The sequence below is a fragment of the Neodiprion lecontei genome, chromosome 4, assembly GCF_021901455.1.
Source record: "Neodiprion lecontei isolate iyNeoLeco1 chromosome 4, iyNeoLeco1.1, whole genome shotgun sequence".
Classification (NCBI taxonomy): domain Eukaryota; kingdom Metazoa; phylum Arthropoda; class Insecta; order Hymenoptera; family Diprionidae; genus Neodiprion; species Neodiprion lecontei.
In genome coordinates, this window is record NC_060263.1 from 39,118,331 (window position 1) to 39,131,876 (window position 13,546).

General features: G+C 39.8%; 1 protein-coding gene across 10 annotated transcripts in view; it reads right to left on the reverse strand.

Moving 5' to 3' along the window:
• The window catches only part of LOC107221535, a 43,052-nt gene that overhangs the window by 4,784 nt on the left and 24,722 nt on the right, over positions 1–13,546 (reverse strand). For 7 of the 10 annotated variants that reach the window (XM_046738181.1, XM_046738187.1, XM_046738178.1 and 4 more), the window contains 6 exons: positions 12,791–12,841; positions 11,027–11,307; positions 8,343–8,507; positions 2,017–2,193; positions 747–1,002; positions 406–589 (listed from right to left, as the gene is read on the reverse strand). In XM_046738181.1, the coding sequence (XP_046594137.1) occupies positions 406–589; positions 747–1,002; positions 2,017–2,193; positions 8,343–8,507; positions 11,027–11,307; positions 12,791–12,841 (1,114 nt within the window). The remainder of the gene's footprint in view (positions 1–405; positions 590–746; positions 1,003–2,016; positions 2,194–8,342; positions 8,508–11,026; positions 11,308–12,790; positions 12,842–13,546) is intronic. The other 3 variants (XM_046738184.1, XM_046738183.1, XM_046738185.1) reach the window with 3 other exon arrangements.

Below are 13,546 nucleotides of genomic sequence, written 5' to 3' on the forward strand. Positions count from 1 at the left end.
CTGTTAATTTTACGGAGGATTCCCGAATAGCTAGCTAAACCAGCCTGAATATGCAAATGATTTGGCACGGAACGACCTCCGCGTTGCACGATGTATTTTTATCCGTGATTCAGAATCGCTGTGAACTAGTTTTGTATACATTGAATGCGATGCGCAATTTGAAACATAGAAAGACTTGATGTCTCCGTCTCTACCACCTCCGAAGATCTGTACGATCATGGACAGTCCAGAAATAGGGGCAGTGCATCTCTTCTCGCTTTTTAACACTTCGGGCGGACATCTACATCGGATTAAAAAATTTTCAAGAATCTAGTCAACCGGCCTCGTCTTCTTCTTCTTCATCCGGTTTAACAAGCGGAACACTGTGCTTAAAGAACCGTTAAAAAAAAAACAATAAAAATTCACCTGATCTCTGAGCAGAGTCGTCTGATCGGCTAGCTGAAGATTCCGGGTGACCTGAAGCGTCCTTTGGCCAGATTCTACGCGCATGACATAGGCGCTTGGAAAATAGCCGGCTCTTCCACCTAGACATTTGCCTTTCCACCAGTCGGGATCGGACTTGTCTATAACGGTGACTTTGTAACCGGCCCTGAAACGTGATTAGGAAGAGAGTGTTCGCGGTATAAAATCATTCGATTTCGCTTTCCAGGCGGTACGGAGCAATTAACACCCCCACCAACCCCCCCCCCCCCCCCCCCCTTCCGATCCCCTTGATTACGCTCCTCTCGATCCATTTATGCACTTACTTCAGATCCAATTCGTCCCGATGACGGGCGTTGAAGTTGTAGAGAACAACGTAGAGGTTGTTCGGCGGCAGGACACGCTTTCCTGGTGGAAAAGGATTCAGATGATTCGCGTTCCCCGCGTGCGGGGAGGGGCACGGGGAAGTACTCGCCGAGGAATAGGACTTCTCGATATCGTCCGGAAGCTCCATGCTTGACATCCGAATTGTGCTTCTTAAAAGCTTGTGACCCCCGTGTCCTTGGCTAGGACTGCAGGGCGCTAGAATTTTATGAAAATTTAGACAGAGTTTTTCGCCCTTCGTCTAATTCACCGACACCGATCTGTTCCTCCGAATTTTAACCATTGTGTCGTAATATCCGAGCTTCGGGGGAAACGAAAAAACTCACATCTTTTCAATAACAGAATTTAAAGAGATTTTCAGATCAAGTCGAGAAACATCAAACGTACCCGAATTGCGGCACCTTTCATATATTCGACATTTTTTCACTCAACTCGTCCCGTTATTAACTCGAATTAACTGCAGCAGAAAAATTGAAAAGAATCTGACGAAAATCAATGAAAATGTTTAGTAAAAAAAGTTTGGCACAGGCTAAAGATAGAGAAAGAGAAAAATCACACAGACGAAAATTTTCTGTTATTCACAAATTTTCGTCAATTTTGGTGAAATACTTTCGATTGTTCCTGTAACATCGAAAAGAATTTTAATTCCAGAATTTCATTTGAAAGAAAATATTTACTACAATCGGTCGAATTCAGGAAAAACGATACGTTCGTCAAAACGTGAAAATCTAAAAATTCTACGGTTACAAATTTCCTTTAAAAAGTTTCAATCCAACGACAAATTCGTTGTTCGAATAATTGTTCGAAAAATATAAACATTTAAAGTTAAAAAAAAAGCTGCATAAACATTGAAAATAATCAAGTAAAAACAGAAGACTTGCGCTGTTCGAAAAACGGAGACACGCGTCAATCTCCACTTTTTTCTTTGCGGTGACGCAGTCGAGATACAAAAAAAAAAAAAAAAAAAAACGGTCGAAAGTATCGGCGTCGGTGAACTTTTGTACCGATTACAGGCGATCGGGTGAAACGAGACGGAATATCCCCTTGTGGATCAGATTTATCGGGGCCAACGAGACGCCGGTTTTTCCGCAAAGTTGCGGCTGCGTAACGTATTTCGCTTATAACCGCCGAACTCTGGGTTAATCCCTGCGATTTTAATCAAGGCACGGGCTTTGTTGTGTAAATTATTCAATCATCCGGTGAAATACATACATAACCGGCTGGTGCCACCGCTGTCGGATAACCGCGGGGGCGTAGATTCCCTCGGACCAGTTGCATAGTAATCTCGAGGACGCTGACGCGTGTGAGCCGAACCTTCCGGCGAATCCAGGCTCAAACTCTTCATCCGTAAATTAAGCCGCTCCCTCCGACGTTGTGGACTGTGGGGCGCTTCATTTTTCATCATATCAATTCAATTAGCATTATCTGTAATCGCTCAACGTTCGTATCGGCGCGATTCTCGTCTCGTCGAGAAACTCCACCGAATTATTGTTATTGCTTTTCTTATACTTGTGCGTGTGTGTGTGTGTGTATGTGTGTGTGTGTGTTTTTTTATTTTTTCGGTGTTTGCTTATTTTTCATTTCTCTTTATACGCAGGGGGAGGAAACAGTTATTGTCGCGTGACAAATGATGATCGGTCGTAATGACGAATGAGAATATCGTTCTTTAAAAAACAAAAAAAAAAAAACAATTCTGGGATTGAAACGGAGTGGGAATTAAAAGAATAGTACCAAAGTAAGGAGATTCGATTTTAATTCTCTAGTTTGAAAATACTCTGGAAATAATCAACGAGGGTATAAAAATTGTTGAAATTATAAGACTACGATGTATAATTACTGTTTTTGTCTTTTTCCCATTTTTTTCTTTTTTTTTTTCTTTTTTCTTCCTGTTCTCTTTCTTGTAATATCGCATCACGTATCGTATACATATATTGCATAATATACATCCAGCCACAGCGAGCGAAACAAGGGCCCGCTATCGAAGCGTTGATTTTTCAACGAGATCGTTGGATTATTATAGAAACATACATAATACATATAGTGTATATAAAAATACGAGGATAAAATTGGCAACGACGTACAGATGTAATAACAAACATTCACAATTCCATCACAATAATACGCGTGCGCACAACGAGGATATACCAAGAGAGCTGGGACACGACTCGCAATACATACGAACATACATTATACATATATAAATTATACACATAGGTAGGTACGTACGTAACGCGTACGTAAATTTGAAAATAAGACACACCGATATTCGTACGATATTTGAAGAAAATAAAGTTCTCTTTATTATTTCTATTATCATTATTATTTACATTATATACATCGCTTAATTATTGAGGTAACAGTAGTAAACGGTATTTCATGTCTTAGAATTCAACACAGATATTTCTTTCCTTCTATCGATCCGTAGCATGCGCCTTTCAAGCGATTCAATTTACATTCAATTACAAAGAGAGAGAGGGAGAGAGTGACAGAGAGAGAGAGAGAGAGAAAGACAATTCTTTGACGAGTATTACCGGTCTTTGTAGGATCCTGATATAAATTTTTCTTCCTCTTTCGTTTGTTCGCTTCCTCGCGGTGCGTTTGTAGATTAATTTTTTATTCCCCTTTCCTCAGCAAACTCGACGAGATAAAAAAAAAAAATGTACGGGGTATGTAAATAAAATCGGAAGTGGAAAAGGATCAGAAGTCTAATTGACAAAGTTTCACCGTCGGATCGTTTGCGCAGAATTAATTTTTATCGCAGACGGATAAACAATCTCCGAACGGGGGGAGGGGAAATATAGTAATTTGGCTAGGAAATATAGTAATTTCCCCTCCCCCCTTTCGAAGATTGTTTATCCATCTGCGATAAAAATTAATTCTGCGCAAACGATCCGACGGTGAAACTTTGCGCATAAGTAGCGCACATACTACAGGCAAAAGTACGTATATTCGAAGCCGCACTCTCGCTGTTGGAAACAAGGTAAATGAACGAAACAAATGAAGAAGAAAAAAAAAAAATTGTCAAAAAATTAATTAACAAAGGTGTGAATCGGAAACGCAAATCATCGGCGTTTCGTGGATTTTCGCGTGGTCGATTTACGCCTAAGTTGCAGCGAGGACGAAGTGGATTGATTCGCTGGCCCTCGAGCCATCAGAACCAGAGGCTGTCCGAAGGGTCGAGTGCCTGAAGTTGATCCTCCGCTACCCCGCCCTAGCCAATCGAATCTCGTCAATATTCTTCTGCATATCTTTGTTTATGTTTGTTTGTTTGTTTGTTTGTTCGTTAATTTACTTGTTTATTCTCGTTATCCTTGCTCCTCCCAAAATCGCGTGAGTGGTTTTAATATTCAAACTTGTGGTTATATTCATACTTCAGCTTGTAAATCTTCCACACGATTTTTGTTAGTGTTGCAACCGTAGCACCGGCTACATCGTCATCGATAATCTGATGATGAAGAAGAAGCTGCGGGAAAATTGTTACGGAATAACACTCGAAAACTTTTTCATCGTTCGACCCTCTATCGGCTGAGTAAGTTAACCCGAAACGAAGTTTCAGAACTTGTTCCAACCTATTATAATTAAACCTAATCGAATTTAGCTCTCGTTTATACCCTCGAGATCCTCGCAGCTTAGTTGCATTCATTCGATCGAGATCGATGATCTCAAATATTCTAGATCGATATTTAACCTAGAGATCCTAACATCTCACTTAATGGAAAATTGAGTCTGGAAAGACTCGAGAAAAGAAAACCGTGAGGATTGATTAACGCCTGAACCCGGAATATTGAGATTCAGGCTTCCAAGGGTCAAATGAGTTCCGATTTTGGTTCTCGTTAGAACTTCAAACATCAGAATCGGGCCTTACGCGCAGTTTCGAGATTAAAATAGGGTCTTTTTGACTCAGGAGTTCTCTGTTTAATAAAGAAGGTATCGCAAGTCGATCTCTCCGGTTTGATTTCTTCTGTAATATGTTACATTAGACTACTAATAAAAACTAAGCGAGACGTATTTTTTTACATGCCATTAAACACTTTAAGGCGGTGAACCAACCCTGCAAAGTGAGGCGTGTCAAGTGCACATAATATTCTTTAACCAATCCAAGTGGCAAAGTTTTCTCGTAACGAGAAATGAAAAATGTGATATCTCAATTAAAAAAAAAAAACTGTCAAATCACCCGTTGACATCCCTTACTTCGGAGGGTAGTTTCATCATCTTAAAGTGTTCAATGGCGGATAAAAAAAACATACGTGTCGCTTAGTTTTTAGTATACTATATCATGTTACAAAAGAAATCAAATCGGAGATATCGACCTGAGTTACCGTCCCTGTAAGAGCGTCTCACGTAAGGCTAAAAAGCCTCGAAATTTTCTCGGCGTCGAAACGAGGTATAAAATTTCATCCCGGGTAAGCAGGGTGAAAATTCAACGAAGAGAAAATATACAGCTGTACGTATCAAAGGAAGTGGATTTATACCACAGTACCATCCGAGAAAAAATTGCTTGCTCCTGAATGTAAATCGAGAAATCTCTGGAGCGAGTTCCCGGGTGAAAGCTGAATAAAAAACGAGACCGAGGCGGCGCTAGACTGGCAGGGGAATCAGTTTCATGGGATTCGCTGTCTGTTTGATGTTTCGAGGGTCCGGATGCGACGCTTTATTAACGCTAGATCCGCCGGATTTGGCTATTCCACTTGGCTTCGCGGAGCAAAACGCACAAGAGGCAGACGGGTCAGGGGTGTCTTTTTTCGACGTGTAATTATCCCGAGTCGAAGGATCGCGAGAGCTTTGCTTGTCTCGCAGCTTTTGTCGGGGATCCGAAATTGGAAACGGGACGGAATTGTGTCTCACCGTCTGCGCGTTTGCAGGGAAACAAGCGGAACCCTTTTTTTTTTTTTTTATCTTCTTCTATTTCGACCAATTTTCGCACCGTCGCCGGGTGAATAACTCAGCCGTTAAAGGATAATTGATGAGCTGTCTTCGACGGGCGAATGTGAAAAGAAAATATTGCTTTTCCGTCGAGGTTCGAACACATCTCGATAAGCATATTTTCCTCTGTTTTCTTCTTCAAATCTCGTCAGGTAAAATCAACAATTCCATGTCATAATGTGGTTTCTTTTCAATCTTTCTCCACTGATGTAAATAGAAAGAAGATCGTACGATATTTCTGCTCATTTTGCTGCAATTTCGGGCGTCAGGTTTAAATGCGGTTACTGCAACAGCGGCACTTCGTAAAAGTGATAAAATCACTGATCGTGAGATCAAGTCGACGTTGGTAGTATACTCGACTCGTAATCGTTGCCAAATTCAATTCGTCCGCAAGGAAAAAAATTCGCAGCAATAATCGCGAGATAAAAATTACAACGAGGTAGTGTCCAGTTTAGAAAATGTAGAAAGAGCGTTGAACCGATGTCGTGCGGGCATTTTGACTTCAATGTATGAACTAAGACCCGTTATTCCATGCTTTCCAGATCGGACACCAGCTCGATGTCGATTCAGAGTTAATGGTAAAAGGTCCGCGTCAAACAGCGTGTTATTTAAAAAACAAACATTCGAATATCAACACTCCGGAGAAAAATAAGGTGTACATTAAAACCTGCAGAACAAGCTTGGACAAAAAAAACAAGACATAAAAAAGTACGGATTGATAGACGGATGAGTGATTACGGTTTTCGGGGTATGTGGTGACAAAAATAACGCAGGTAGGTACCCACTACACACAAGGCTGCAGGGTGAAAAACACAAATTGGTTATTCAAGCCGTCAGTGTGTTCAGAGTTCCGTAACGAAGTGGCAGCATGGCGGCAAATTCAGAGCTTTCGCACACCTCGTTCAACGACGCGTTAAAAAACACGTTTCGTGTGTGCGTGCGTACGTAATGCAGAGCAGTCGGAGATTGGTACTCCTAGTCAGGTACGCTTAGGGACAATGAATCTGAGACGGCTAATTTTTTACACCAGACAGTTACGTTGGCAATACTGAGAAACCTACAGCGTCACGGTCGGCCGAGCGCGAAACTAACTCAATTTCGATAAACGTAACGTAACCCGTGACCGTCGAATCTAACCTTAGAATACGTGCCAATCCAACAAGTCACGGAGTATAGATACAAGGAGTCTGAACGGTATCGGGGTTTTCATAGTATTAATGTACGCAATAATAAACCTAAATCATAGTTCTCTTTTCTGCCACTGGCTGCGCAAGTACTCAGGACGTACCGTTGTTATTATTATTATTACACGTAAACATACACCATATACTAGCTCGCGAATGTTAAAATTAATTAAATTAAATATAAAATAAAAATTTATCTATTTAAAATTAATTTTAAGAAAACAATGGGCAGGTGTTGTGCTGTTCATGGTTGTCTTAGTGGCCGAAAGGCAAGTGAGAATGTAGAGAAAGTAGCTTTATTCAAAGCACCAAAAGTGAGTAACCTCAAAATAATATTGAAAATTTGTGTTATTAACAAATAATTCTAAAATTTATGTAGTTTTCTAATATTTAAAAAATATTTTTATTTATGTGCTTAAATATAAAAATATATATTACTTTTAAGGATGTTGAATTGCGTAGTAAATGGAGCTCAGCTTTGGGACAAGAATTAAAAGCTAGCAGTTTTATTTGCGAATTACACTTTAATCCAGAGAATGTGATTAAAACTGATCGAGAGATTTTAAAAGATGGTAGTGTATATGTGTATGAATACCAGAAAGTTCATTTGAGGAAGAAAGCTGAGCCAAAATCACATACTAATGACGACAATGAAAACAATTGTAGCTTGCTATTAAATAATGATTCTTCAACAATCTCTGATATAAATGACGATACGACAAGAAATATATCAATTTTTGTTGGCTGTGACGACCATAAAAAAGAATTAACAAAAAAAATAATTAACAATTTCATAATAATGCGGGGGCATTTTCTAGTCAAATGTTTTAATAAAAGTGCTACGGAGAGAAAAGTTAAATGTAAATCCTCAAACTTTGTATTTAATTCCACATTTCTCAGAATATTTTTTTCCAGAGAGGTGTCAATAGCAACAAGACTTCCCGCGTAAGAATTTAAACGAGTGCTTCTTAAAAAGTGGCGCACTCTACCGGCAAAAAAATCTGTCCCCTAAATTACGACCATTCGTTCAACATTACGTTCAGACTCCTTGTATCTATACTTCGTGCAACAAGTCATTATCCTCGACAGTCACGGGTTATGTTACGTTTATCGAGATTGAGTTTGTTTCGCGCTCGGCCGACCGTGGCGCTGTAGGTTTCTCAGTGTTGCCAACGTGACTGTCTACTGTAAAAAATAAATGATCCGTCTCAGATTCATTGTCCCCGAATGCAGCTGTACAGTCGTAGTTGCAAGCTTAAGGTGTATTAAGTGAAAGAACACTGGCAGAGTTTCGGGACGGGTGAGATAATGCCGGATGTGTAAAACGACACGTAAAAGCTTGCACAGCTCGTAAGGTAAGGTATGCAACAACGATCAGCGGAGCGGCGAGTCATGTCCCTGGTAGTGATCGTTAGTAGAGGGGTGGCTTACCAGAGGTGGACGAGGAACAGGGTTGGGAAGAAGAGGTCCTCGTAGCCAGGGGTGCTGCTGCACCGGAAGGGGGATGATCTGCCGTGGGAGGTGTTGGTGGAGAGTTCGTCGAGTTCCCCCTTATCTCCCCAGCCTGCTTCAGCACCTGGTATATCGCGTCCACGTCTGCCATGGTACAAACGCAAGCACACAAGGGTGCCGAGGAGATGTTTTTGGTTAGGGTAAAGGATTTCATCAGCGTATCAATTGGCATATCATTGGGCTGTGGTCGTCCGCTCTCCATGGACCAACGGAAACGGTGTGTGAGATAAAAGAAAAAGAAAAAAAAAAAGAAGAGAAGAGAAGAGAGGAGGAACGAACGAACGAACGAGAAGTAGACGGACAGACAGAGAGAGAGAGAGAGAGAGTGAGAGAGAGAGAGAGAGAAAGAGAGAGAGAGAGAGATTTAAAAAAAAAAACGAGAAAAAGAATACACCGAGGAAAATCATCCGTCGGATCAATGATTTTGATACTAGCTAAAGCTATACGAGGGGATAAACCGTTCATTGCCAAAATTCACCAGTCAACCGTGTCTGTTGGTTAAACTTTGCACACATCAAAGGGACGCGGCTCGTCAAATATTCTATCTATAGCATCGAGCACGAGCTTGTAATCATATTTATCTCGGATCAGATTTTCCTCGTGTTCGTCGTTCGCAAAAACGTATATGTGTTTGGGTATATCGGTTATGTTACGTTGAAAATGATTCTTATATTTACGTGATTTATTTTACATTCTACGGTATTGTATGTGGGGAACTTCTTTATCAATTGGGTCAGTTTTGGTACTAACTTTATAAATAATTTTACGCAATATTACTAGGTGAGAAAACTTGTTGTACAAGTTATTACGGATTTTTAATTTAATATTCGTCATGCATTTTGCGTTATACATGTACTGCGTGATTATCAATTTCATAGACGAGTTTGACATTCAAAATTTCTGCGATACGTTACTTGATGCGAATTTTTCTTCTCTGTTTTCGATCATGCCTGCCAAGATATGTATCTACATTTCAACAAGCGTATAGGCCGTATATTTGAGTGTTCTTTAAGCCTTTTTACCCACCTATCAAACTTGTTTACGTTATATCGTGCCATCGACGTTTACGCGTCTTGGACCGGATTTATCGATCAACAACAATGACAGTGTTTACACACGCGTTAAGCCGGCGAGTTTGAGAATCTTTCGTGTTACTTCTCGTCGTAACGATACGAAAGCAACACGTGTTCGCGTACAGAGGACAGTGAGTGCTGAGTGACGGTAATTGGAGGTGTAGTTATAACAGTAACCGCGTTGAAACAACACGTTTTGCTGCCGATAATTAGATCTGGAATTTATTCTTTCCTCTATCCTCAACTTCTGAAAGTTCTCGCGTGCTTATTGTGACGAGCTTTTCTGTGTCGGTTCTTACTGTTATTATACTTTTGAGACGAACATTGTCCAGCAATTTCATGTTTACTCCATGTTTTACCGCCTATGTAGCTCGACTGCTGAAATCTGTCTCTGGACTTCTGTTTCACGGGTTTTTGTAATTTTTATTTGTTTTGCAAGGAAAAGAATCGTGCTAGTTAAAAAGTGAGAGAAACTATGAACAAATCGAAGGTGCTCATCGTCAACTATAAATTCAGAATGCGTTCACTGTGATTTTAACGAAAAGAAAAGTCCCACCCCAAAAGTACCCAAAACTGACTAGCTATTTCAGTCACACATTTTTTCACTCAATATCTTGGCCTGAATTTTGGTAATCGTGGGTTTTTTGGGTCGCTGATCACGAATATGAAGTCTGAATTTGACAATTCCAAAATCCGAAATGCTGGATCCAATATGGCGATATATCCAAATTCTGACCTCAGATTTTGTGATCAGCGACCCCGAAAACCGCGGAGTAACAAAATTCCAGCCAAAATATTGAGTGAAAAAATGTGTGACTGAAAGAGTTAAAACCGTTGATTTAAAAAAAAAGAGAAAATGATTGAATATTAAATATTGATATTAATATTGGAAAAAAAATATTTGCGTCAACTTATATTTATTTTACAATCCCTTTTCCCCAAGTTCGGTTATAATACTTAATGAACATTCTATTTTTATGTATTCCCTGAATAAGGATTAATTATTCTGACGAGAATATTAGAAGGTGCAGCGTATCGATACCGTAAAATTACGATTTTCCACAGTAGAGACTTGAGCATCCGGTTTCAATTTTTCAAAACGGCTTACGGATACTTTATTTATTCCCCAATATCTCAGCTTCAATTTCCCGTTGGATTCTTTATTTCACCACATTTCATTCAAAAGTTACGATTACCGTTCGATAACCACGCGCATCACGCATCCGGTGGCAATGTACTTGCACCAAAAACACATTGCAAATAATCACCTCAAATTTAATTTTTTCATAGAATTATAACGCAAGGTTCGAAGATATTACATAAATTTTCATAAATTTCCTTCACAATACATGAAATTGGTGAAAAACAAGTTGGAAAAAAAAGACCCGGGTGTTAAAAATCCGTAAAAAATATTTTCGAAACCAGTTCTCTCAAGTAGCAACGAAGCGTGCGAGTTGGCGAAACGTGACCGATAAACGCGACCGTATTGACGAAGAAGGTCCCGGGATCGAACGAATCTGAGGGACTTACTGTGATCGGTAGTCGACGAAGTGTCCTCGGCGGTGTGCGAAGTGGTGCTTCGCTGTCTGCGGAGAAGAGGAATTCCGCCGCTTCGTTTCGAGCCAAGACTCGGACAAGTGGCTGGCTGAACGGAAGTTATGCAGTCGGCGTGGACGTTCGTTTTGCAACCGCGACATCGAAATCCCTGTCGACTGTGGCCTCGTAAAACTTGACCGCAGGCATCGCACGGTGTGATCTTTCGGTAAGTGTATTCTCTCCAAGCGTGACCGCCCTCGGATTCCAAATTTTTCCTGGTCATTTGGGTAACGAAATGGTTTCACTGTAATAGTCAGACTTGACATCCTGCCAAATAATCGCTCCGGGGTTTTGTAATTCTTTTTCAGTGTTTTCCCAGAACTCAAAAGGCGACTCGTCACGTTCATTCAGAGATGCGAACAGGTTCGGGTTGAGATCGTTATTTTAGGTGGATTTTTTCACACTTTGGATAAAGAAAAAAAAAAAAAAAAAAAAAAAAAAATGGTCGTCTGCCATCTCCTTTTGAGTTTTTTATTCTTTTGGTTTTATACGATCGGTGTAAAAGTGCAGGGATTGTGAGAAGAACAGAGCCGTACTTACATTCTGAGAGTAAAGCAAGGTGGTGTGCAACATTCACATTCATTATCAGTGTGCCACGTTAGCATAACTATGTAATCAATGCGAATTAGCGTGTATAACGTATAGTAGCGACGTTCAAAAACGGCGGGGTTGAAGTTCCGAATTCGAAAAGGGCCGAAAGCGCCAAATTTCACATTATTTGGTGGCGAAATTTGAAGTAAGGAAATCAAACTTTGAAGAAACAAGAAAGTTTCGAATGGTCGGAAACCCGACCGGCTCAAAGTTGCGAAACGCACGATTTCGAAAATTCAAGTTACCAAAAGTAAAGTTCCGATGTAGCGAAATTCCGAAAAATAGAGTTTCGATGGAGTAAAATTTCGAATATTGATAATATACTCACACAGCGTATGTTTACTCGACGAGTGGGTGTAAGTAATGAGAAAAACGTAAAAACGTTGAAAATCCAAAACAAAGGAATATCAAAGTGGCGAAATTTCACCGAGCCAGAAATTCACAGAACTGAAAATCTTCGGTCATTCGGTATTTCGGTTTTTCAGATTTTTTAATTTTCTCATTCTCGTACTTTCGGAACTTTGATATCTCCTCAAAGTTTGATTTCTCTACTTTAAGTTTCGTCACCAAGCAACTCGGTATTTCGCGCTCTCGTAACTTTTCACAATCGGAATTTCAACCCCGCCTCGTCCAACAGATTGCCAAACCGCAGACGGTGAGGCGTAAAATTTTTGCGCAATGTGAGAACAGCGAAAAATTGCGTGAAAAAATGACGATAAAAATAATAAGATACCGACGATGAATAGAAAAATAATAAATGCAGCATTTCCATCTAGCGCAAATTTGTGATCAGCCATCAAGGGGTGGAAAAATATCGTTAATAAATTGCTGTTCCGTCATTGAATCGATTGCGTGTTCGTGTTGTATTGTCAATATAACGTACGTGTAAATTTCAGCTCCATTTGCATTCGTACGTTGCTGGTATGAATGTATAAAAATACAGGTATGGATGTACATAGATTATGTGCTGTGACAAACGGATGCTTGCGAGTATATAATAACAGTAAAAACGGTGAGGGGCGGGTTGTGAGAGGGTTGCAGATCTTAGAGACGTTTATATGCGGACTTTAGGGGGGGGGGGGGGGGGGGGGGTTGTTGATAAATTACCTGGACATCGCGACGACGGTGGACACAGCGTGATACATCGCTTGCTTCCCCCTTTGTTAGTTTAGCATTACACAAACATTGACTGACGTTATTTTCCAGCAAATGAAAATAAAACGGCGAAACACCGAAGCCTCCGGATTATGGTTTAATCATTATTGGGTGGAGTATAATTTATGAATTACGTACACGCAAGTTGGGGAAGTTGTTTTTTTTTTAATGTACGACGGTACGAAACTCTAAATCCTGACTAATAACACGGGTCAGCAAAAAAAAAAATAAAAAATTAAAGAAGCACAAAAACATTCCGAGTTTCTATGGATATAAACAAATTTCGATTTCGACAAACATCGAATAATAAACTGAGCCTTAATTTATAACTTGTAAAGTTTGTTTTTGTCTTTTTTACGTTGATAAATAAGTCTTGAAGTTTTTTGTTTATAGCTAATATGGGTGCCCGAAGGGAAGATAAAGGAAAACGTTTTCACTAAGATATGATGGACTTTATCGTTAATAACGTTACCAAAGGCGGTTTAACGAGAGTATGATGGGAGATTAAGTTTGGAGTTTGATACGAGAAAGTTCGTACGAAGATGGAATAAGTACGAAAAATATTAATTTTTAAACTTTGTTTATCAATTCTTTTACATTCGCGTTTTATCATCGATTATTATTTTTGAATCAAAGCGATTTAAATGCAAAACTGAAAGTTTGTTTGATTGTTACGTACAGCAAATTTTTAAGAAAATAGGTAATTTT